This window comes from Crocodylus siamensis, chromosome 3 (assembly GCF_052110815.1).
Source record: "Crocodylus siamensis isolate JL-2025a chromosome 3, ASM5211081v1, whole genome shotgun sequence".
Lineage (NCBI taxonomy): Eukaryota > Metazoa > Chordata > Crocodylia > Crocodylidae > Crocodylus > Crocodylus siamensis.
Genome location: NC_143397.1, coordinates 212,133,830 through 212,160,630, shown reverse-complemented (window position 1 = coordinate 212,160,630; position 26,801 = coordinate 212,133,830). Strand labels below are relative to the sequence as shown.

The following is a 26,801-nucleotide window of genomic DNA, read 5'->3' as shown; positions in this document are numbered from 1 at the left end:
CTTCATAAGTATCTCACTTGATAAAGAAAACTAAAATGGTGCAAAGCTAAACTCTGTGAATTTTACTTTATTAGTGCCAACAACTGTATATTCTAGTATGAATAGTTGAAATAAAGGGAAACCATAAACTGTGATGGATGGTTCCATTTTTATGGTACCTTTGTGAAGTTTATTGGTGCTCATGAGTTTGCTTTGATAGTGTTGCTTATTCACATAATCAAAGCTAGTAACCCAGCTATTATGTTATTATGTCTGCATTAATTATATGACTAGGAAAGGGAATAGAAGAATGAAAGTAGCATCAATCAAAATTGCCCAGTGTAGCGTGAAACAAGATCTCAAGTAAAATGGAAATAAAAATTCTATCATCCCTTTTATTAAGAAAAAAAATAAGTGTATTGCTATTACCTCAGAGTCCACGTAAAGAAAGAGCCTATCCATCTGGATCACTGCCAGCTATCTCTAACGCTGCATGACTATTTCACAAAAAGGAGAGAGAAAAATGATAGGGATGAAGAAAAATGGATGACAAACATTTTTCAAAAATGTTATGATAATGACTAGTTAAACTCAGGTGTGCTGAAATGGCAAGCTATCTAAAATGCCACAAGTGTATTTTCAGGACTGGTGAACAAAATATGTCAGACATTCTGGAGGAATCTGAGTCATTTAAGGCTTTGGTCGTAAAAACAAAATAACTTTATGCTCTTGTGCTTCTAGCATGTATACCTTTCCTAGCGTTCCACAGTGGGAAATGGACAATACCCCAAATATGGTTTCTATTTAGGTATATGGGTGCTATTACCATAATAACTGAGCAGCTCATAATCTTTAACAGACTTCTCTTAAGAAGGAAATCTTCTAGACCAATGGTATTCAACCAGTGGTCTGCAGACCCCTGGGGAGCCACAGCTGTTTAAAGGGTCCACAAAAGGTGGCTATGTTCAATCAAAAGTATGTGAATACCCACACATACAATTCAAAGAGGTCTGCACCTCCATTCAAATTTTTTAGGGCTCTGCAAATAAAAAAAGGTTGAAAACCACTGCTCTAGACCAGCGTTTCTCAACCCATGGGTCGCGACCCAAAAGTGGTTCACAAGAATATATGAAATAATAGCAAACAAACTTTAAAAATGGATTCTCCTTTAAAGCAGAAAACCGTGGGAAACCATGGCTTTTCCCTTGCAGGCTGTTAGAGTTCCAGCCTGCAAGGGGCTGCTTGGGACCCCCCATGCACCACACCCCCACCACCCTGCCTCACACACTGAGGGGCTGGGGCCTGGGGATGGGAAGCAGTGGGTCAGGAGTGAGGGGCATGGGGTCAAGATTGACCATCAATGTTTACAAATGGGTCATAGCACAAAAAATTGAGAACCACTGCTCTAGACCATGGGCCAGCAACCTTTTTAAGCTGTGTGCCAGAACGACCCAGCTCAGTCCAGCACAGGTTGGATGGCTTCGGTGGTGCATCAACAGCTAGCGGGGGTTGCCTGCACCCATGCCAGGGCCAGGCAGCTGGGAATCATGCCTGTGCTACTGCCACTTCTCTCCATCCCCTGTTTTCTGGCTAGAGCACGAGCACAACTTCCAGCTGGAGGGGAATGGTGATGGAGGAATGCACCCAAACTGCTTCCACCACTTCCATGAGCTGCAGTGAGGGTGCAGCTTCTAGCAGGTAATGAACTATACTAGGGACATGTTAAGCAGCTTCCAGCTGTATCTGTGCTGCTGCTATTTCTCCCAGCCCCTACCCCCACCACTTCTGGCTGCAGCGTGGGTGCAGCTGATAGCTGCCTAGTCCCGGCTCAGTTCCCCACCAGCTGGAATCTGTGCTTGTGCTGAAGCTGTGAAGCAAAAGGTGGGGAAAAGTGGTGGGTGATGCAGATGCAGCTTCAAGCTGCCCATATCCAGTGGCTTCATGGGCTGGATCTGGCCCACAGGCCAAATGTTGCTGATCCCTGTTCTAGACTAGTGGCTGATTAATTGCTTAACTACATCTATAAAGGCTACCAAAGTATATGACATTCATTTTGAATGCTACACTGCTAACCTTTCACAAACCCAGGAATTTCATCACAGCCCTGTTGGTTATGGCAGTCTCCTGGAAGGTGAAATAAAAAAGCTAGCAATTCTAGAAAAATTGAAGTATTTGCAAAACCAACTGCCACCATGAAGAAATTTTCTGCCTACAGGATTCCTCAGTACTGTAAGGCATAGAGTATACAGAAGCCCTGAAATTGTATCAGAATCTGTTCTACTGAGAAAGTAAGAGCAATACTGCCCTTCTTAGTTTTTCTGTCTAAAGCGGAGACCTTGAGGAACATCTACATGTGCATTAATGCAGTTTAGTCAATGTTCATTAAATCTAGTACCTCAACTGTGAGGTGCTAGGAAAATGTGCATTAGCCTGACTTAAGAGTGTAGGGCATTGATAATACATGCTCCAGGCTGGATCACAGCTGCTGTAATTAAAGCTCCCACAGCATCACGTGTAATTAGTGTCCTGTACAGTCAGCATCCTGTGCTTCAAAATGGCAGTAGGCGCACTTTAACTAAAGCTCTTTTGAGCTTACAGCACCCCCATTGTCATTTTGAAACATAGGGACACTGAACAAACATGATGCGGAGGTTGCTGGAGTGAGCTCCAGCAAACTTGAACATGTGGCCAATGCATGCTAATTAGCATGCATCAGAGCAGAGGTCCATCATGTGTATAAGGTGCCCATGGTTTTTAAGTGATGTGTAATATGCATTAGACTATTTTAATGAATATTAAATGTCATGTTTTTTTCAGTGACACTTTAATGAGCATTAAAATAGGCCAATGCACATGTGTAGATGTGCCCTTGGAGTCCACAACCAGAGCCATATTTTTTCTGCCTTTCTATAAACATCAGATTAGGGCAGTGGTCTCCAACCTTTTTAAGTAGGAAATCACCTTTGGCATTTAAAAACAGCCAAAGATCTACAGTGAGCCGCCATCACTCCCCTTCTCTCCCCCCACCCCCAGCAGCTAAATCTGTGGGGAAGGAAAGGGGGGTGGGGCAGATTGAGGCAGAGGGAGAAAAAATTATTTGGGGCACATCTCCCCAGCAGGTAAATCCCATCTGGCCGGGCCCCGCTCAACTTACCCCTGCTCCTGCCTCTGTGGCTCTGTCCCTCACCACAGGGGCCTTGACCTGGCCATTGCCCCTTCTCTCCCCCACAGACTGACTTGCTGGCCTACGGCATGCACATGCATGCACTCAGGAACTCAGCCCCCCACCCCAGCCTCAGATCATCTCCAAGAGGCTCCAAGATCTACCTCAAGAGGCTCCGAGATCTACTGGTGGATCAAGATCCACTGATTGGTGACCACTGGATTAGGGTGTGGGCATACAACATAAAGTAACTAACCCCATATATTTCTTCTAGTATATGTATTCCTAGGAAGGAGTGGGCACATGACTAGGTCTCCCAAGTAGAACAGCTTTAACAGGAGAGACTGGAAGAAACTTACACCAAAATGGCATGCATCTTGGTTGCTATAGCAGTTTCCTGGTATGGAAAGTGAAAAATGTAATCTCAGGCGAAGAAACATAGGTCTCTAGGCCCTTGTCACACACTACACTTAAGAAGTGATTAAGCAGTTAGTCATGTCTTAAGTTGCAACCCAGCCACACATTAAAGTAATTAATGGCATCATAAATCAAAGATAAACAACAAAGTTATTCCACAGAACTTTGTAGCTGGTTCCTATTACACTATTAATTGAATATGTAGCCAGGTGCACCTAATGCTGGGTACATGTGGCCAGGTGCACCACTTACATCATGATCCTGGGCTCCCCCTGCACCAGCAATAGGGTGTGATGGGATCTGATGCATGATCCCACCATCACACCTCCTGCCATGCAGTGTGGCATGACAGGAAGCACAACTGTATGAATTGCACACCAGATCCCATCACACCTTTACTTGCAAGCCTGGCAGGGCCTAACATCCTGAAAGAGTGCTCTAAACACTGGGTTATTGAGCAAAAGGGCAGGACACTACCTTTCCATGAAAATTATTTTTTAAGATAAAAACATTTAACAAATTAGCCTAAATTATGTCTTCCTTATTCTGAGGTGACCAAAAATGTACTTTTCATCAAATAAATCATTTGCTAAAAAGCAGTTGCCCAATCTGAGGCAGATCTTAATCTAACTGCAGAAAGAGACCTATGATTGATAGCAGCGTTGATGGATGACAGATAGGCTATGAAAGAGCAAGAGAGGGTTTTATAGAATAAAATCAACTCCCTATCCCTATAAACTTTTCCCCTTATCATTTTATTAGCCCCTTATTGTCACAGGATTGCACTAGAAGCTCATGTTATATGTCTGTCTCTATGACTCCTCTATGAATCCTCAGTCACTGCTTTCCAGGCTGCAGTCTCCTATTTTGTAGGTAGGATCTATATTCTTTGTTTCTGTTATATGACTTCACATTTAGTAGTAGGCATCTGTCTGTCTCACTTTGCCAATCTTCCTATCATTAGCAAATGTTATCAGCAGTAGTTTTATATTTATTATCTGATCACTGATCAATTCTTGTAGAACCCCAGTAGGAGAAACCCAATCAATAGGAATATGGGATGGGAATGGACCTTCTAGGTCAGGGGTGTCCAACCTTTTTGAATGTGGGGTCAGATCATGAACTTTTTATCACCCAATGGGCCAGTGAGCCATATTCAAAGACCTCACCGGAAGTGGCATCACATCATGCCCCCCCCCCATGAAAGTACAGCGTTTACTCTCATTTCCTGTCGCAGCACCTCGGGCCTCAGAAAACAGCTTGGAGGGCCGCATGTTGGACAAGCCTGTTCTAGGTCATCTAGTCCTCTTCCCTGGTATTGCAGGCAACTACGTCATAAAATCTTTAATATACTCATTGTATATTATCCTAAAACTAAATGTTTCTTACCCATGCCACACTATACTCACTGGAAGATTGTTCTAAATTGAGCTTAATTTCCAGTGCAAATGTATTCATTTGGCAATTCTCCCTACCCTTTCTGACCCCTCAAGAGTGATTCTCTCCAGTGATCACTCACTTCCTCCTTCCTTATAGAATCTCTGCTTGTTCCTAATATCCTGTATGAAGTGGTCTTCCATCCTATTATTCTGGAACATTTTCTACAAGTGTCCCCCATTCCTTCCTTCCCATTACTTGGGATGCTTTTTCCTTTGTATTTTAATCACTGCTTTCTATTTAGCAGCTCTGCTTCCTGCAGTCCATTCACAGCCCCTGATGAAGTAAGCACTCTCCTTACAAAAGCTTATGGTAACCGTCTCTGACTCAGCTGGTCAATGTAGATATAAATCTACCCTGCCTTCTGCCTGATTTCAGACTAACACAGCCACCTGCCTCTTCAAATTCCATCTTTTCTATATTCACATCTCTGAATTCTTCAGTTCTCCAAGTTTAACCTTTGGAAATAGAGAACTTGAGTTATAAACCTGTTTTGTTTATTGTTCTGTTTCATTTAAACTCAGTCAGCACAGGATCACTGAATACATGGTCATTTTCTATGATGAGCTCCTCCATGATGTCCTTACTACTTAACAAAATCAAGTCTAAAAGTCACATTGCATTTTCTTGCTTCAGTGACAGTTTGGTGAAGAAAACTGTCAGCTATCCCATCTGGGAATAACTAAACTTTATCGATATTAATAGCATTTAGTCTCTCTATATACATATATATGAGAAGTCAAAGTCTCTCATAATGACACAACTCAGTGGTATTTCTATCTGATAATACTAAATGAATATCCATCCATATCCAAATCTGATCATAGAGGTGTATAACAGATTCCTATCACTACTTCACAAAAACTTCCTTTACTATCCTTTCCCAAAATGTTTGACTCGAATTAATTCTAGTTATTCTTTACTAGGGGTCTACTTAACTTGAGGAGATGGCCAGTTAATTCACAGGCAAATCCTAGAGCCATTTTCATGGTCACCATTTTCATGGTCTGAACACGGTGCTTCCCCCGCCCCTCCCGCCCCGTCCCTCTGATTGGCCAAGGGGTCCTGGTGGTCCCACCCCTTGCTGCTGATTGGTTGTGATGGCTGTCCATCATATGGCTCTGCCCCTCACCATTGGTTACAAGGGCTGTCAGTCATGCAGCCCTACCCCTTGCTGTCAATTGGTGGAGAAGGATGGGGCTGCATGACAGATAGCCCTCTCAGCCAATCAGTGGCAAGGAGCAGGGGTGACAGCCATTTTGTTGGCAGCCCTTCATGCTGGCAGCCCCCCTCAGCCCTCCCCTCCCCCTAACCCCCCTAGCAGGCTGCATAGCTGAGCTGCAGCACCATGAAGACAGCTGGCTCCCTCATTTTATTTTCAGTAAGTTTTTTTTTGTAGCAAGCCTACCATTTTTTGCAGAACCTGCCACAAACATCACACAATTGCAAATTCAGTAGGTCCCTAATCATTGCTGCCTATTACATCATTAATCTACAGTGTTGTCCCTCTTTATCTTTATTTCTATCTTTCCTGAACAGTGTCGTACAGTGTACAGCCCTACAATAGTCGTACTCTACCCATAACAGCTGTAGCATCATGTTCCAGTAATTCCTATAATACTCAGTTTCATGCCTTGAATTAGTAGTCCTACTTCCTTCAATTTGTTTCCTATGTTCTGTTCAATAGTGTATAATCATTTCAGTTGTTTCTCACTGACTTCAGAGGTCATAGAGAGGAAAATGTAATGATTGCATGGATATCAAGCCTTAGGGAGTAAACTATATAATGGAACTGTTACATCTATGTGTTTTGTAATAAATACAGCGAAACCTGTAGCAAGGATAGGAAAGCTAGCAACAAACAGCAAGCTGTTGCTTTTCAGGATTCAAGTTACAATGCTTTAGCACAGTTGTATCACCACAGGAACACACAGATGTAACATTTATATTGCAACAGCGGATGTGTGTTCACCAACTACAAATCTCTCTCCCTCTTTTACAGTAAAAAGTTCCATCAGTCCATTGCTTCAGAGAGAGCAAATGGACTCTGGACTCTCAAGACTTTATACTGATACCTAGAAATAAATATCTTAATCACAGAAAATGCTTCCTTCAACCATTCCATAATATTTTATGAACAATTTTACAACGATGTACTGTCATGTACCTGTTAAAACTGGTTATTTAGATTGGATGTTTCTACCTATCGCATGAGACTACCTGTACAAGACATGGATTGTAAGCCTGAACATAAAATATAATGACACTGCTTATTAAAACTATAGTTTACCCTGTTGCAAAATCTAGATACCCTAGTGTAAGTATGTATGGGTTATGGTTTTAAATTAAACAAAACCAGGTTGAAATCAGATCTAAAATATATATTATATAGTGTGGTGTGGATTGTCTTAAAGTTTTCTGATTCTTATTTTCATTTGAGGTTTTTAATAAAACAATCTTCAATGACAGTTTACTTCTGTGATACTAAATACTTAAACATAAAACATTTCTCATTGCTACTGTTTTATTAGGCCTTTTTCCAGCTATGCAACAGGTGTCTAATCTTTTTTTATAGTAACTAGGATTACAGTATTTAAAAGTCACTGTAATACAACTCAGCATTCAGACAGGATAGTTATCTCCAGCTGGATGTACAGTATAAGTAAAGGAAAAAACATAGAAAAGTGACTTTAAGGCAAAAAAAAAAGTACAAAAGGCAATAGCAGAAAAAAAACGATGCACTTAATACTAAAATCTAATCAGAGTCTTCTCTGGAAAGGTTTGTTCTCCTTACAGTACCCTTCAACTGTGTGATGCAGGCAAGGATTCACCATCCAGCGCAGTCCCTGACTTCAGAAGGGCCAACTTCAATGAACTTAGATTACTGGGGGAGGCACTGAGGGCCCAAAAGGTAGAGGATATGGGAGTCCATGACGGATGGTTGTACCTTAAGTGGGTGATCCTCCAGGCTCAGAGTGTGACAGTCCTCAAGAGAAAGAAGGGGGGTAAGAGTGCTCTGAAACCCCTATGGCTCAGCAAAGGCATTCAAGAATGCCTGAGGACCAAAAAGGAGACGTACACCCAGTGGAAGGGAGGGGCTTTCACCAAGGAGGAATACTCCTCCTTGGCCTGTGAATGTAGCAGGGCTATTACGAAGGCCAAGGCAGGGACGGAGCTCAGGCTAGTGACTAGGATTAAGGACAATAAAAAGTCCTTCAAATACATTGGGAGTAAGAAGAGGGCACTGGATAATGTAGGGCCCCTGCTAGACTCAAATGGTAATCTTGTGGCTACGCCAGATGAGAAAGCCGAAATTTTTAACAATTTCTTTGCCTCTGTTTTCTTGGACAGGGACCAGGACAGCTTTCCCACCACATGTAGGGGCAATCTTGGGGATAGCACTGCCAGGCCTCAGGTCTGCACAGATGTAATTAGGAATCTTCTGGAAGGGCTGGATGTTTTAAAATCTGTGGGCCCTGATGCCCTCCACCCACGGGTGTTGAGAGAGTTAGTGGGGTCATTGCTGTGCCCTTGGCCCAGCTGTATGAGCGATTGTGGTCCACGGGCCAGGTGTCCGGAGATTGGAAACTAGCTAATGTGGTCCCCATTTATAAGAAAGGGAGAAAGGAGGACCCAGGAAACTATAGGCCCATAAGCCTCACATCGGTCTTGGGGAAAATCTTTGAAAAAATTATCAAGGATCACATCTGTGAGAGGCCAGCAGGGAGATCATGCCCAGGGGAAACCAACATGGGTTCATGAACGGCAATCCTGCCAGACGAACCTTTTATGACCAGGTAACTAAATCCCTGGATGATGGTGTCACCGTGGACGTAGTCTTTCTGGACTTTAAGAAGGCCTTTGACACTGTCTCTCACCCCATTCTCATTAATAAATTGAGCAACTGTGGCACTGATGCCTACACGCTTGGAGGGTCAAAAATTGGCTGATGGGGCACACCCAGGGAGCGGTTGTGGACAGGTCGTACTCGACCTCTCGGGATGTAAATAGTGGGGTCCCCCAGAGCTCGGTCCTGGGGCCTAAACTGTTCAACATCTTCATCAGCGACTTGGATGAGGGGGTGGAAACACATTGTCCAAGTTTGCCAGTGACACCAAGAAGTAGGGAGAGGTAGGCATGCTCAAAGGGAGAGAGAGGCTGCAATTAGATTTAGACAGACTACAGAAGTGGACGGATGGTAGCAGGATGGGGTTCAATGTAGAAGGATACATACAAACTGGGGAGCTCCCCCCTTGTGAGCACAGAGGCAAAAAGGGATCTTGGAGTCATTATTGAGCCGCCAATGCCAGATCACAGCCAGCAAGGCCAGCCATACCTTATCATGCATCCAAAGGTGCATCTCAAGCTGGTCCAGAGAGGTGATACTCCCACTCTACATGACATTGGTCAGGCCACAATTGGAGTACTGCATCTAGTTCTGGGCACCGCACTTTAAGAAGGATGTGGCCTGCCTTGAGAGGGTTCAGAGGGGACCACCCACTTGGTTGGAGGGCAACAGGGTAGGCTGAGGCACCTGAACCTGTTCGGCCTCAGCAAGCAGAGTCTGAGGGGGGATTTAGTGGCTGCCTACAAACTCATTAGGGAAGATCAGCAGCAAATAGGAAGGGCCCTATTTCCCCCAGCACCACCTGGGGTGACAAGGATCAATGGTCAGAAGCTGCTGGAGAAGAGGTTCAAGTTAGAGATTAGGAGGCACTATTTCACTGTTACGGTAGCTAGGATCTGGAACCAAGTTCCTAGCGAAGTGGTCCTCGCTCCTACCTTGGGTAAATTCAAAAAGAGGTTGTACGAACACCTGTCTGGGGTCATGTGATCCCAGCATGTGCTCGTGCCAGTAGTGGGGGGGTCAGACTAGATGTTCTGTTCAGGTCCCTTCAAACCCAAACTACTATGAAACTATAAATCAAGGAATAGTTCATCCCTGCATGTCTGTTCATCATCAAGTGAGGGCTGGACAGGCACCACATTTACACTGATGTAATATATGCCAGGACCCAGAAGAGAGAGGCATCAGGCTCTTCTGGGAGAGTTGCTTGCAGTAAACACTATTAAAGAAACTTGTCATTAGGTGGTACAGTAGCAGGTAATAGCCTACTTGCACTGAGCCAACAGCTACATTGGGATAGAAGTGAACATGATACCTGCAGTGGTGTGACTACACCAGTGTAATTTTACCCCTGACTTTTCCCATGGTAAGACTATACTGGACTTGAATTATATCAGTGTAGGAGTTTACGTCTTCTATCTTCTTCCTGTTTACATCAGTGTAAAGACTAGTTACACTAGTGTAACCACAATGTCTCTCCAAGCCCTGAAGAAGATTTTTCCATGGGAGTTTTTTGCTTAGAGTGATGCAAGGAAGAGCCCAGCTTGTAATATAGGAATGGAACAGGTTCCCTGGGCCATCAAATCTAGTCCATGGGCAATCATTAGTCCCAGGGGTCCTCAGGATCACCATTTGAAATCAATACAACTTGCAACTGCTGTTGGCTAATTAAAACTAAATGTTATGATGATCTCTTAATTATCTCTTCAATGGACCATGTTAAAAAATAAACAAACTCTCCTCTTCAATAGGTTCAAGTTCTGAAAGACTTAGATGGCAACAAGCCAAAAGGAAAAAATGTTAATAATGTCTGGCAATTAAATTAATATTAGATATTGTCTCTTCAAGGATAGGTGTGAGCAGATGGGTCGCTGACAAACAAAATGGCGTACTGCTCCTGCTGGCCATTTTGTATGACTTTCTTTACTGCCTGTGTATGTGTATTTAATATGCATATTTATGTAAATGTGTGTGTTTTATATATTTATGTAAATTTTAAGAGTTTATTCAGGCTTCTAAAAGTGTTCACCATATATTGAAAGTACACCCACAATATCATCAAAGAACCCTAGAAACATCTCCAAAACCAGTAAAAGTGTTGGGGGGGGAAGGTGAAGGGACAAGATGGAAAAGAAAAGCATCCAACCGTAAATGCAAGCCATCAATACACAGATTCCATGAGGAAAGAAGCAGCCTCTCAGACGGGTAATCCCAAACCACTTAAGGCATGCCTATATGATCCCAGTGTGGTGTTAGGGAGCACTGCTCGGTGATGTCATATGTCCACTCAGAACCAGAAGTAGTGTAGCCAACTTAATGGAGCCCTATGCACATACCAGTCCATTCTCCTTCTAGGACAGCATAGGCATGTATTTAGGACGTTACTGATTGTAGCATGGCACTAAGGTGCCTGCTCCTCTTAGAGCAGAGATAAGAGCCCAGGTGCAGGTTGCCAGGACAACTGGCTAATGAGGGAACTGGCCACACCTGCACCTGGTCAGCTGACCGGAGGAGGCAGGGCCCTAGGCCCATATAAACCCCAGGGGTGGGACCAGGCAGTTAGTCCCTTACCAGCAGCCGAAGGGGAAGGAGCTTCCAGGAGAAGGAAGGGCTCAGAGATATGGTAGCTGGTAAATATGCTACCCTTAGACCAAAGGGGACACCAGGAGCCCATAAAGTATCCTTGCCTACTAGGCACTGAGCCTCAGAGAGGGAGTTTTACTCTTTTAAAGGGGCAGAGCATGACATGAGCTCTGTGTTAAGTTACGGCCCAGGGACTCATGGTGGTTGGTGGTTGAGTGGGTGCTGTCCAATAATGACCAGTGGTTTGGGTGAGGCTAGTTGGGGAAGAAGGAGGCCTCGTATGGGCCCACTACAGCGTGGGGACCCTGGCGCCAGAGAGGGCACAGCATTTCAGGGGGATGGACCCTGGCACCAAAGAAGGCGCAGCATTTTGGTGCACAGAGCCCAGTGCCAAAGAGGGCGCTGCACTTGAGACAGGACTGCGGGGAGCCCGACAAGGACAAGGAGCCGAATTAATACGCCTGTATCATCTGCAAGTCTTGGGGCATGGTAAAGGGGTGGTTGGAGCCACGCATACAGCCCATAAGGCTGAGAGACTCAGGCACCATCCACAGTGAAGCAGGAAGTCAAAGAGGGGTTAATAGGATCTAACCCGACCGTGTCCAAAACTAAAGCTCAAGGGCAGCCTCTCTATATTTATTATACCAACAAGACATGGCGGGCGAGAATGAGGGTGCTTGTAGGGCAAAAGGCTGGCATGGTTAAGGATCTGGGGCGGTAACACAGCCACCCCTAGGTATCCCACCCTGATACACTGATCAAGACCATAAAACTCCACACAGAAGCTGACAGGCAGTAAGCGGCACTTGCAAAGCAATGGGAGCAAGAAAGTACTTAACAAGAGAGACAGCTACATTTGGCAGAAGCTTTACTTTCTGAGATGATTTAAAGTATAGTTCCATTCAGAGCACATGTACAGCATTTGCCCTTTCTGGCTCCATGTACAGTTTTTTCCTTATGGATTAACCACAGCAAATGTAACATGTGTCATTTTATTAGGAGATGACAATAGAGAGAAGGAACCAATAACAAACACTTGGGAAGTAGAGCAGGGGAAAAAAAATCAATTTCTTAGCAAGCATGGAACATGTAACTGAAAACAGATACACAACAGCATCATCTCCATCCAGGAAAGAAAACCAATGCCAATGACTGACAAGGTTCCACTTACCCATGATAAAACACTATACAAATTCCAAAGGACACTTGAATTTCTGTTGGAAATATTATGCACTAGTAAGAAAAATCACACATACATGTATTGGAAGTGCTCCAAATAAACACATCCTGGCCTATGACTCATAAGGAAAACGAATGGACCTTTGACATGCAATCTGAGATAAGCTCCATTTATTTTAAACTCTCAGGCACACTACAGGAACTTAAAAACAAGACAGAGTGAGAGTTATTTAAAATCCTTTGTACAGAAACTAGAAAATGCATCACGATACTCTGGTAAGGCAAGAAAATTCATTAATGGCACTGTGGATGGACATGGCAAAGGGGATACATGAGATGGAGAAAACTGGGGCAAGAGTACAAAATTTACAGGTACTGTTCTGTCAATTTTGGTTTTCTAATTTAGGATTTCTAAGAAATAGAAGACATTGGAGACATAACCTGGAGAGATGATCAGCACAAACTCAAGACTGCTGCTGCTGTTCTTAACATTGGGTTCCATTTATCTCCTCATGATCAGTTTTGTGTCTTGTAAGAGTAATGATTCTCAAAAAGATATGCCTCTTATTCTGCAATTCTCCTCCCCTACAGTATCCTGTGAGGCATATTGCAGTAGCCTTAAAGGTAAAGAGCAGTAGCATAACTACAATGTGGGGGTGACACCAGCCTCAAGGGGCTGGCTTATGCAGGGGGTATAGCCCTGTGCTATGGGCCTGGCTGCCACCACTGCTGGCACCCAGTGGCTACTGTCACCCCATGTGTGCCATCAGCCAGGGTATAGAACTGCCCAGCAATGCCTCTGGTGACCACATGGCTAATTTTTTTAACACTGCAATTTATATCCAAACATCTGGCATGTCTTTATGAGCACTCGTGGTGCTCTGGTGTGGTGCCAGAGGACTGGAAGAGGGCCAACGTGGTTCCCATCTTCAAAAACGGGAAAAAGGAGGACCCGGGAAACTATAGGCCAGTTAGTCTTACCTTGATCCTGTGCAAGCTCCTTGAGAAAATTATTCTGGCACATATCCACGAAGGGCCAGGAGGGGAGGTCATGCTTAGGGGCAACCAACATGGGTTCATTAGTGGCAGGTCCTGTCAGACCAACATGGTGGCCTTTTACAATCAGATCACCAGATCATTAGATGCAGGGGTAGTAGTGGACATAGTCTTCCTGGACTTTAGGAAGGCTTTCAACACTGTCCCTCACCCCGTTCTCATTAGGAAACTGGGGGACTGTGGTGTCGACACCCACACAGTCAAATGGGTCACCAACTGGCTGGAGGGCCGCACCCAGAGTGTGGTAGTGGATGGGGCCTTCTCAACCTGGAAGGACGTGGGCAGTGGGGTTCCGCAGGGCTCGGTCCTCGGGCCCGCACTGTTCAACATCTTCAGCGATTTGGACGAAGGGGTAAAAAGCACCCTGTTCAAATTTGCTGATGACACTAAGATGTGGGGGGATGTGGGCACACTAGAAGCGAGAAATAGGTTACAATCAGACCTAGACAGGTTACAAGGGTGGGTGGACGAGACTAGGATGGGATTCAACACTGACAAGTGCAAAGTGATGCACCTGGGGAGGAAAAATCGGCACCATACCTACAGGCTGGGGAACTCCCTTCTTGTCAGTACAGAAGTGGAAAAGGATCTTGGAGTCATCATTGACTCCAAGATGAACATGGGCCGGCAGTGTGGGGATACAGTCAGGAAGGCCAGCTGCACCTTGTCCTGCATCCACAGATGCATCTCAAGCAGGCCCAAGGAGGTGATCCTCCCCCTCTATGCAGCACTGGTCAGGCCGCAGCTGGAGTACTGCGTCCAGTTCTGGGCGTCACACTTCAAGAGGGATGTGGACAACATGGAGAGGGTCCAGAGGAGGGCCACTCGCATGATCAGGGAACAACAGGGCAGGCCTTATGAGGAGAGGCTACAGGACCTGAACCTGTTCAGCCTCCACAAGAGAAGGCTAAGGGGGGGATCTAGTGGCCTGTTATAAACTAGTCAGGGGGGATCAGCAGGCACTGGGGAAGTCCCTGTTCCCCTGAGCACTGCCAGGAGTGACCAGGAATAACGGTCACAAGCTGGCAGAGGGTAGATTTAGGCTAGATATCAGAAGCTGCTACTTCACAGTCAGGGTGGCTAGGGTCTGGAACCAACTTCCAAGAGAAGTGGTGCTGGCTCCTACCCTGGGGGTCTTTAAGAGGAGGTTAGATGCACATCTTGCTGGGGTCGTTTGACCCGAGTACTCTTTCCTGCCATGGCAAGGGGTCGGACTAGATGATCTACTCAGGTCCCTTCCGACCCTAGAAACTAGGAAACTATCTGATACTCAGGATTTCTCTTTTCCACCTTAAACTTCTCATGTGTCACTTTCTCCGGCTGATTTTTGTAGAGCCCATTCCAGGGAACTTGATATGTTAGGCCTGTCTTCAGTGGCATACCAAAGGGAGGCTGGGGGGGTGGGGTGGCCTCCAGGTGCTGGCCTGGGGGGGGGGGGGGGCACCAGCCGGGCCATAGGCAGATTAATGCATGTGCAATGCAGGGGGCCATTCCAATTCGGGGCCCCGGGATCCTCACCAGCAGGGAAGTGAAAGCTGCAGTTTAAACTTGGTGCCTATTTTCGTTGCCAAGTTTAAAACTGTAGCTTTCACATTTGCTTCCCTGGGAGCTGGAAGCAGGGCCCCTCCTCCACCAATGGGGCTGGGGGAATAGCTCATCCCTGCATAAATCAGGGGGAGGGAGGGCTAGGTTGGGAGGAGGGGGGACAGGGCTAGAGGCAGGGGGGCAATGCTGAGGGCTGGGGGGTAGGGCTGGGTCTTGTCTGAAGAGCTGCGCCAAGCCTGTGGGCCAGGTGGTATCATGTATAGGGGGGAGGGGACCAAGCCAGGCTGGGAGAGTCATGTGCTTCCTGGAAAGGGGGCAGGGGGGTCGTGGCCCGATACTAGTTGGCCAGATCTGAGAGAAGGTTTTAGAGATTTCTGGGTTAGATCATGGAGAAGGTTTATTTAAACAACTGTGTTCAACAGCAGAGGGATGGTTACAAATAACAATAAAACACTAACTATAACTATAACATACAATAACACCACAAACATAAACATATATCAATGGCACTTATCGGTTCAGAGCCAGTTGCCAAGTATGTGCACTTTCTGTCCAATTAGGCTTTGTTAGCCTCTCACAAGTCAGGTATCCCCGAGTTTGTGAGCTGACTCTGATATCCAGCCTGCCGGCTGCCATCAAAAGCCAGAGGAGGGAGGGCTGCACCTCATGCCATTCCACTCTGCCACAGCTGGGGCAGAGCTGGGCCATACAGTGCACATATTTCTTTGCCCCAGCCCCCCACATCCATCCCCTGACCTTGCCCAGCTTCCTCCACTGTGCTGCTAGGGGAGTCCATGCCTGCTGTGGGGGGAGGTTCAGCCTGGGGCTGCTATCTTCCACTTTCCCAGTGTGGTGCAGTGGCTCATTGCAGCATGTGGATAGGTGGGATAGCTACTCGGTGCACTGCATTGTGCCCAATCCAGTGAGGTCTCAGCTGCCAGCACACATGGTGCTAGAACTGGCATCTCCCCATCCCCACCTCCCCGCTCCAGCCCTCAACAGTTCACCAAAACTCCTTAGTGGCCCTCCATCCCACATAATTGCCCACCCCTGCTCTAAGAAAAGGAACTAGGAAATTATATGTAATAGTGCCACCTGGTGACTCCTTCACTAGCAAGAAATTCCTTGTTAGAGTCTGGTAGATCATTGTCTTTAGAACACTGCTGTATATGCCTCTAAGAACTTACTTTTGATAGCATATCATGGACATGTTCATTGTAATAAGCAATTACATTAGTAAGGACCACTAATCTTTAATTGCTGCTGCTAAGTAGAAGCTACTTTGTCTCACCAGATTTCTACTTCCCTCTAGAATTCCTATCAGAGCCATATCAAATACCTCCTATGGAATGTGGTTACCTGCAAAATGAGTTTCTTGCTCCTGCTGACTTGCCCAGCTGCTACATTGTATTGCTGTGACACCTGCTAGCACAGCCAAGAACTGCCTCTGATATGCTGGTCAAAATATCATAAAATAGACACCAGTCAGAATGTAGTGAGAAAGGAGTGAAGAAAGATACAAACTAAAAATGCTGAGTTCAGACGACAGGATAAAATCTATAAAAGTACAAGTGGTAAATAAACTTGGAAGAAAATAGTATAAGAATTTATTGCTAGAGTGGCGAGACTCAAAAGTGCAATGGTGTTTGCAAACCAAATAAATATGTTCTTTGTTGGCCACTGGGTTGCTGCAGTTTGCAATAGACTGAAGAATGCAAGAGGTGCAAGTTGTTGCATTAGAAGTATTTTTTTTATAGCTTGACAATTCACAGAATAATACTTAACAGATGAGAGTGAAGGAACAGCGTTGCATCATCCTTATGAACCGTTGAGGGGGAATTACAACCAGTGAGTAAGAGTGGGACCAGACCCCAGTGTCATGACAAATGGCAGGCCTGCTCCCTACTATACAGTGTTGCAAATAGCTGTGGTGTCCAGTTTTGCATATCCAACAGATTAGAAAAAGCAACCCAAAACATTTAGCTAGATATCCAAACCAAATCCCAAGTCTGAGGTACACCCATCACAGCCGGAAGGCTAAATATTTTTATATGTACTAAACATGCTTAAATTTAATATTTTATTTGCTCTGGAGACAATTAATTTATATTACATTATTCTTATTTTATTTAGGATACTGGACTGCTACCAAAATGCTCATGCTGGGAGCTTTCATACAGCTAGAACATACCCTTAGCTGTGTTTTAATCTGTTCAGTCAGTGTTTTTATATTAAGTAAATTTCATAAAGAAACAAGGACTGCTTGATTTTTCAGCATCATTTGTTTTTACTTTGTTTCTGACACATTTTTATTTTGAAATTACATTAAAATGAGATGATCTACAAATGGTTGCCAGGCTGTTCAAGATCAAATAAGGTCCAACCCAGAGACTGGATCTTCTTTTGACCTGACTTGCAAAGATACCAAGCAATCACAGCTCCTTTCAAGCCAGGGATTTCAATGGGAGATTTGAGTGCCCAGTGTATTTGAAAATGGGATTAGTTATTACATCAGTTTCACAGATTTTTGAGGAGTTTGAGAATGCTCAGCTTTGTCTTCCCACTGTTCTCAAGGCTTTGCACTATAATGGACACAAATACAGCAAACTCTGATTTTTGTCTTCACTAGGAAAACATTTTTATTACTGTCCAGTAGTTAATAGTTAACAACAAAAACTAAGGAAAATCCTAGGGAAGATGAATCAGGCTGTAGTTTTCGCTCCAGTTAGCAGTTTGAGACAAACCTTAGGCTCCCTCCCAAGTCTTTACCTCAACCTGATTATTATCATGAAAATGACAAACTGTCTTATCTTTACTAGGATTTTACCTCCTGCTCATTATCTAGCACAAGGCTAGAGATCACCTTTTTATAGTTAAGATATCACAAAAGTGTTCAATCCTCAGTAAAGGGCTGGAGCATATTAGAGCAGGCTTAAATCCTCCTCTAAAAAGCACCGGCTGTAATAGCTCTCCACTGGCTATTACACCTACAAAGCTGGCAGGAACATGGCACATTCTAACCAGGGGCAGATCTGGAGGGGGCACAGTGGTGTGGCTGCACCCTCCTTTCAGACTGGATTATGCTGGAACTTCTAGGGACTTTAAAAAAGTCCTCAGAGTGGGGGAGACTCCCCCTTTTCTCTCCATGTCAGAGGCACATCCCCTCCCCTTCTTCTGTCCCTCACCTGCCAAGGCTGCTTTCCTTACTATTTTGGGGGCAAAGGAATCTTCAGAGCTGCTTCTGCCTGCTCCAGCCAGGGTACATGGGGGCTGGACTCACCTAGGACAGTGACAGTGGTAGCTGCCTTCCCACACTTGCTCCAGCAGCATGGGTGGACCGCCCCTCCTCCCCCATTACTGCTGCTGCTGTTCCCAGCAAAGCCCAGCTTCCACGCAGCCTGGCTGGAGTGGGAGGGAGGAGCTCTGAAGCTTTTCCCACTCCTGGGACAGTGGGGAAAGCAGTAGCAACTGGAGGAGGAGAAGATGTAAAGGAGGGGAGGACACATGCCTCTGTGCATGGAGTGAAAAATGGGGATTCTTACCTGCTTTGGGAACTTTAAAAAGTCTCCACAGACTCCTGTTTGCACTGGTGGGTCTTGGGGTAGAAGGCTGGGAGCAGAGGTGCAGTCACCCCTGCACCTCCACTAGCTGCTCCTGTGCCCCCCCCCTTTGCCAAATCCTGGATCCACCCCTGATTCTAACCCCACACGCTCAGTTTTTAAATACCTCTTCCTAACCCTTATTGTGGAGGCTTGAACATCGCCAACTAGAATAGCTTTATACTGGCTGAGAACAACTGCAGACTTGCAGACTACTTGGCTGTGCATTTAGAACAGCCTTAGTGGCATAAATAGACATTACAATGAACTGCATCTGGCCCTTGCATTTGAATTCTTCTTGGATCATAGTAGTGACACTGATGTTTTCTTTCATTGCTTTCCAATGCTGCTCTTCTTTTGTCCTAATTAGCACAGAGACTAAAATACATCAAGCCTGGGTAACAAATGAATATGCTGAAGCCCAGCTGCACGACATTGTCAGAAGAATGCGGGCAAGGACAGAAGCCTATAAAGAAAAGCTGACTGATGCATTATTGTCCTCTCCTGAGGCTAGCCCAACAGCATGTAAGTCACTTCAGTTCTCAATAGGTAGCTATTAATTTGGTGGCTTTAAGAGGAAAATCATTTTGTGAGAGTTTAAATGCTGAAAGAAAACAGCCAATCCTCAGCTGGTATAAGACAATGCTTATCTACTCTAGGCAATGCAGTAATGTTGACAGCAGTCAAGAATATGGCATTATCCATACTGTAATGATCCACAGGTTTAAATAAAGTCAATGGACGTAAATCTCAAATTGTCTAGAATCATTTCAAATTACGTTCTAGACCCTCAAGCACATGTTAACATAGCAGTCCAGGAGGCACATATATGATCCTTATTGTGAAGTATACATATTCTATTCAGGAGTGTATCAATAACACTAAGATGAGATTTTTTTTTGCAAAAACAAAGTTTGAGGCAGGATAGTAATCACCCAGCCTTATTAAAGATGCCAGATATATAGCTTAAAATTCAATAAGGCAGAGCAAGGTAATGGATCCCACCTGAAATTAATTAAACATTATGATCATATTGCTCATCTTCAGAGAAAAGCTCATTTCCCCCTTCCCACTCCCCCTGCTTTGCACAAGAGAAGGAAGAGTGGATCATTTTTATATTCTCCACTCTTTGCAGAAAATATCTATCTATCATTATAGCAGGGAGGCTGAATATATGCATGAGTACCTAAAGTATTATAAGCTGTTCCAACTAATAAAGAAATTATGGTCTTAGGGGTTTTTTTAATTACTTCTTTGCCAATTAACTGATTTCCCCCCATCTGGTACTTAACAATCATTTATTTTTAACTCTTAAAGGATCCCATTTATTACACAGATTAAGTATCTCACTAGCTCCACTGAAATCATTGAGAATGTAACCGCTTCGTGATAGAGAGGCTGAACCAGCCTCAGAGACTTGCATCCCTTTTGTGTGCAGCAGTCATGCAAGGCTAAATTCCAAAGTGGAGCCCATTAGTACAGGCTGTCTTAGCTTGTCTCAGCTCTGCACCGAAATTGCTTATGTGTACTCTGCAGGGAAATCTAGTGAGGTATCACATTTCACTCTGTGACACCTAACACCAAATGTCCCATTGGTATTACCAGATGTTCCTGCTTATGTCATTCCTGATTTTTATCCTCCAATCTCGCTTCTAATGTATGCTGTACTATTACAAAGTGCTATAATCACTGAGAAGTGTATTTAATAAGGTTTCTAATATGTTAGGGCTCTTGATCTATCAAAACAAGGAGGAGTATATATGCCCTTATTAAAATATTACTTTGTGACATACATACTTAGCTCCAGCTAAAAAGAAGCCACAGCCACTTCCCCCACCACCACCACCACCAAAAGAAGAAAAAAAGGAAGAAAGAGAAGAAGAAGAAGCCAAGCTGGAGGAGGATCATTACTGTGACTTGTGGTGCTATAAATTCAAGAGACCTGCACTGAAAAAATATCTGAAGATAATAAGGCTTCCAGAGAGCATAGATGCTTACACAGGTAAATCAAATGCAGTTGTTCAAAGGAAAATGCTAAAGATATAATCAAGTTACACATTTCTTTCTTCTGTAGCACCCAACTGAGCTGAGAGCTGTACTGTACAAAGCTATAGGGGGAGACCATTCTGGCCCTGAACTTTCAGTCTAAGTAGTTGAAGGTGAGAGTGGACACAGAAACACAAAGACCTAAAATGACTTATCCAAGCCCACACAATAAGACAGAGATAAAGCCTATTTAAATATGTATGTATGTGTATGTGTGTGCATGCATGCGTGTGTGTAAAAAAAGAGTCATGAGCCATAAAATCAATGTGCCTGTGCACTGGGGCTATATTACCCCTCCATTGTTGGGGTAAAATGGAGGTGTCTGCTGAAGGCAAAAGCAGCAAGGGGCCCGGTCCTTTTCTGTCTGCAGACCCTGCCTTCCTGTCCTGCTGCTAAGGGACAAGCTGACAGCTACATCATTGCAATTTGCAACATTGCAAACTGAATTATATCCAGATGTAGTTTAGTTTGCAATGATGCAGTCATTTTAAACCCCCAAAATTGGAGAATGTGTAATGTGTGGTACAATTAAGCCACACAAATTACATTTTTGTCACATGTATATTGTGACAACCATCATGTGTACAAGCACCCCAGGAGATTATGGAATCATAGAATCATAGAACCAACGAGTTGGAAGAGACCTAGACAGATCATCTAGTCTTACCCCCTGCCGTGGGCAGGAAGGAGCACTGGGGATGGGAGGGGTCATAAGACCCCAGCCAGGTGTCTATCCAGTCTCCTTTTGAAGATCTCCAGGGAAGGTGAGAGCACCACCTCTCTGGGAAGCCTAGTCCAGGCTCTGGCCACCCTTACCGTGAAGTAGTTCTTCCTAATATCTAACCTAAACCTATCCTCCCTCAGCTTGTGGCCATTGTTCCTGGTGAGTCCAAGGGGGGCCCTGGTGAACAGACTTTCCCCGAGTCCCTGCTGGTGACCCCTGATAAGGTTGTAGGCAGCCACAAGATCCCCCCTCAGTCTCCTCTTGCAGAGACTGAAGAGATTTAGGTCCCTCAGCCTTTCCTCATAGGGCTTGCCACGGAGGTCCTCAACCATACGAGTAGCCCTCCTTTGGACCCTCTCAATGATGTCCACATCCCTCTTGAAGTACGGCACCCAGAACTGGATACAGTACTCCAGCTGCGGCCTGACCAGCGCCACATAGATGGGGAGCAAGACCTCTCTGGACCTGTTAGTGATGCCCCTGTTGATGCATGACAGGGTGCAGTTGGCTTTGCCTATTGCTTCATCACATTGGCGACTCATATTCATCCTGGAGTCAATCCTGACTCCAAGATCCCTCTCTGCCTGTGTGCTGCCAAGAGGATCAGCCCCTAACCTATAACCATAATGCTGGTTCCCTCTCCCCAGGTGCAGCACCCTGCACTTGTCTTTGTTGAACCGCATCCTGTTCAGATCTGCCCACTTTCCTAACCTATCCAGCTCTGCCTGGATGCAGTCCCTGCCTGCCAGTGTGTTCACTTTACCCCACAGCTTGGTGTCATCAGCAAACTTGAACAGGGTGCTCTCCACACCCTCGTCCAGGTCGCTAATGAAGATATTGAACAGCACTGGCCCAAGGACCAAGCCCTGGGGGACTCCACTGCCTACACCCTCCCAGGTCGACATTGACCCATCCACCACCACCCTCTGGGTTCACCCCTGGAGCCAGTTTGCCATTCATGTGACCGTGCATTCATCAATGCCGCAGTCGCTCAGCTTGCCCACCAGAATTGGGTGGGACACTGTGTTGAAGGCCTTCTGGAAGTCCAAGAAGATGACATCAACTTCCTCCTTCCCATCTAAGCTCTTTGTTACCTTGTCACAGAAAGAGACCAGGTTAGTCAGGCAGGATCGGCCTGGCACGAACCCATGCTGGTTACCCCTCAACATCACTTCCCCTGCAGGGCTCTCACAAATGTGGCCCATGATAAATTTTTCAAAGACCTTCCCCAGGATAGAAGTGAGGCTGACTGGCATGTAGTCGCCAGGCTCTTCCTTTCGCTCCTCCTTGAAAATAGGGACCACATTGGACCTTTTCCAGTCCTCAGGGACTTGGTCTGAGCACCAGGAGTCCTCAAACAGCCATGCCAATGGCTCCGCAATTACACCAGCCAATTCCCTCAGCACCTGTGGATGAAGGTCATCCTGGCCCGTTGACTTCAACACATCTAAGCCCTCCAGGTAGTCCTTAACTAGGTCTGAACTAACAGTTGGGGGACTCGCATCCTTCCCGGCCCTCTCTACACTATCACCCAAGAGAACCCCATTGTCAGTGGACAGGAACATGGAGGCAAAGAACTTGCTGAAGAGTTCTGCTTTCTCTAGTGGGGATAAGTACCTCCTGCATGAGGTGTAGGTCCTGTACGCAGGTCAGGAACCTTCGTGAGTGGCTAGACCTGGCCAACTGCTCCTCCCAGTTGATGTCAGGGTAATTCATATCACCCATGACCACAACATCCTTTGCATGCACAGCCTTCCCCAGCTGCCTGGAGAATTCCAGATCCACCTCTAGCTGCTGACAGGCAGAACTTGTGATGTGGGTGCTTGTGCAACTGACTGTCTCTGTCCTGGGGCAGTTGATTATCTGTATTGATTATTTCCTCTCCTTAGTCTGTGGTTTTGTAGGTGTTAATTCTTGCTCATTAACTTGTTAAAGTTATAAATATTTCATTGATTTCCCCATTATACCCTATGCCCAGATCTCTGAGGTGGCTCCGAAGCTTCAGAGCCACCTCAGGCGGATCGAAGTGAGAAATGGATCTGGAGCTCTGGATCAAATCGCTGGCATCTGAAGCGGCCGGATCTGAAGCCAGATCAAATAGCTGTCTACTTGCACCGGCCAACTATCTTCTAGGAAAACTTATATCCAGCTGTCAGTAGCAAGAGGCAGGGAGCAGACCTTTAGGCTACTCAGGAGTCCAGAGCTGCAAACAGCAGTTAAGCATCAGTAAGGGAAAGCAGGCTGGTCATTAGGCCCAGAAAGAAAACTTCTGTGTGGCTGCAAAGTCACCTGACTGGAAAGGCCAGGGCTTAGGGAGTATATAATTACAGAGCCTGAGCCAGGGCAGCCAGTATGGCCCTGCAAAAGAAAAAGCTCCTTAGCAGGAAGGCTAAAGAGGAGTGTATGGCGGTGTACACCATACACTCCACTGAGAACTGCTAGTAAGGCACTGATGGCCTAAAGGGGAATATGACCCTGTATCAAGGCAAGGTTTAGTTATACCCAGTGATCTGGGATTTATGTCCATGCCCAATTTGCGGGGGTGTGGAATCATGTTCTAACCAGAGAGCTTATTCTTTCATTACAATTCAAACCAGCAATTTAGTTTGGCACAATCAGGGGTGGAAGAGATCCCAGCACAGCCCAAGAGACTTCTGGCTGTTTCAATCCCTGCCAGGGGCTGAGCACAAGGCACAGACAGGTAGTGGCTGAGAGGGCCAAAACTGAGAGAGAGAAAGAGAGAGAGAGAGAGATGACCTGAGGCCAAGAAGACTAAGCCAGGGAGAGGCAGAGACTAGCACCAAGGGCTCACAGTCCAAGAGGGGCAGAGATGAGCTTCTGACCAAGAGGGACAGAAACTAGAACCCAAGAGGGTGAGAACCAGGGTGGGAGACCAGAAGCCAGGTCCAGCACAATGGGCCTGGACTACAGAAAAGGGATGGAGGCCAGGAAGGCTGAGGCCCCAGTGAGGGTATAGAGGCTGGAGGAGACCTGATATGGGACTAGGGCCGAGTGCTTACTGAAATAATTAATTGGTAACACCTAAGAAGCATGGGTGTGACTATAGGGGAGGTCAGAGGCCATGAATAGGTTAAGGTAGCAGGTGCCCTGGGGAGCATGGATGAGCCAGGAGGGCCAATTTGATGTTAAGGACAGGATAGTGTGCAGTGGGTGTGGAAAGGACTTGCTGGTGGAATATAGATAAAGGCTCATTTGGGGACCGTGGGGCAGCTTCCCTTTTCACGTTCCAATTATTCCATCAAAGGCATGGCAGGAAAGGAAGGAGGGAGGATAACTTAGGAGTTGGAGCAGGGCAAGAGCTGCCTGGCCACCAGGGGGCATCAGGGCTGCCCCTGGGGCCTGGTCCTTGTTACAGTAGGCAAGTAGCATGCTACCTGAAACTTGGGAAACAGGAAGGAGAAAATAGGAATGATTACTCTCACATGATTCAAAAACTACTATTTACATCTTTTTTCATAGTCATTTACCACAAGTTCTTTTGATAGATACCTCATGTGAGGGGTAACAGAAAACTCTAAATTACATGTTCAAAGTACTGTATTGACATAATAAATTCATTGTCACATCACTCCATGAACAAAGCGAATAAAAACTAGTATCCCTATTTTACTGATGGTGAAATTGAAGGAGAAATTAAATGACTCACCTAAAGTCAAAAGGAATAGCTTAGTCATGTTTAGAATTTAGGATTTCTTATGTCTCAACCCAGTACTTATTCCTCCCCACCTCAGTATTGTGCAAATTTCATTGTTTTACTGCTTTCCCTAGAGAGAGGTACCCTCTATTCACAAGCAAAGGGAGAAAAGGCCTATAGATGCTCATTAAGTCAGTAGCTTCTGTTTTCTCTTTCAGATCACTACTATGTAGTGTGGCTCCTGCTTGTTACTATAGCCTATAACTGGAACTGTTGGTTCATTCCACTGCGCTGTATGTTCCCAGTTCAAACATCAAGCAACCTATTTTACTGGATTATCATAGATATCCTATGTGATATCTGCTACCTGTGTGACTTGCTGATATTCCAGCCCCGAAAGCAATTTGTAAAAGGTGGAGATATAATAGTAAGTAAGGCTGGGTAGCCTCATTTATAATTATTTTTAATCATATTCTTAAATGTGTAGTGAAAACTCGCTTACAGGCCAGATAGATAAGGACGCATAGATGTGCATTGTGAGACACATCTATATAAATACATCTATGTGCTTCTGCATTGATTTTTAGCCTTGGAAGAGGTGTGAAATACATGTTATACTGTACATACTATAGCAGTATTATAATTATACACACAACAATCACTGGAAAGGTAACAGCGGTGTGTTACAGCAAGTATCTAATGTCTTAGGCAAGATTAGATTTTAAATACTTACACAACCAGCATAGGTGGAAAAGGCCAACTAAGTGCAACTTTTCTTGGATGTTAGATCATATTTCAATGAAGCTAAGGAAATATATTTGCAATTTACAACTCCCCTCCCTAGGCCATTCACATGGAATGGAAGCTGCAGATGATGACACAACCTTTTCTACTAGGAGGATGGATGTTCCATTACCCACAAGATTTCAAAATTTCAAATACAAATGAGACTAAAGACAAGAAGATTTCAAAATTCTCTGTGAAGAAAATTAGAAAATATATATCCTGGTCATTTGAAATGTTTCATTTGGATAAGATTTAAACATTTCATTTCAGTTTTGACTGACTAAATTATAATACAAAATAAAAGATCTAACCGAAAATAGTTTCTAAATAGAAGAACAGAAACATTTTGATCTGAAAATGTAAAGAATGGGAAGTTTTGACATTGTCAGAACATTATTTGCCATTTCTAAATGAAATCCCAGAAAAAAATATTAGCACACACAGACTGAAACAATAGGGCAGGGGTGGTCAACCAGGGATACGCATACTGCCAGAGGTACTTAGAAAGGCCATAGGGGGTACGCGTGGGCTAGTAAGGAAGGAGCGCGCCCCAAGGCATAGTGAGGGCATCTCCTCCCATACCTTGCTACTTACCTGGGGGAGGGGCACACAGACACCACTGGCCCCACACGGCACACTATGGCACCTCCCTGCCTCCACCTCAACTCACTGTCTGTACTCACTCCTAGGAGCAGGGCCAGGGGGGGCAAGGAGAGCAGTGTCCCTCTGCAGGCTGTCCACACGCTGCCCAGCCGTGGGGGAGGGGAGCAGGACTCACACGTAGT

The 26,801-nt window shown here is 45.1% G+C and overlaps 1 protein-coding gene across 1 annotated transcript in view; it reads left to right on the top strand.

The window, feature by feature from the left end:
* CNGB3 (cyclic nucleotide gated channel subunit beta 3) overlaps positions 1-26,801 on the top strand; it is a 114,829-nt gene that overhangs the window by 31,092 nt on the left and 56,936 nt on the right. Inside the window, exons 3-5 of the mRNA XM_090037704.1 lie at positions 19,176-19,330; positions 20,607-20,807; positions 25,449-25,657. Coding sequence (XP_089893830.1) covers positions 19,176-19,330; positions 20,607-20,807; positions 25,449-25,657 — 565 coding nt within the window. The remainder of the gene's footprint in view (positions 1-19,175; positions 19,331-20,606; positions 20,808-25,448; positions 25,658-26,801) is intronic.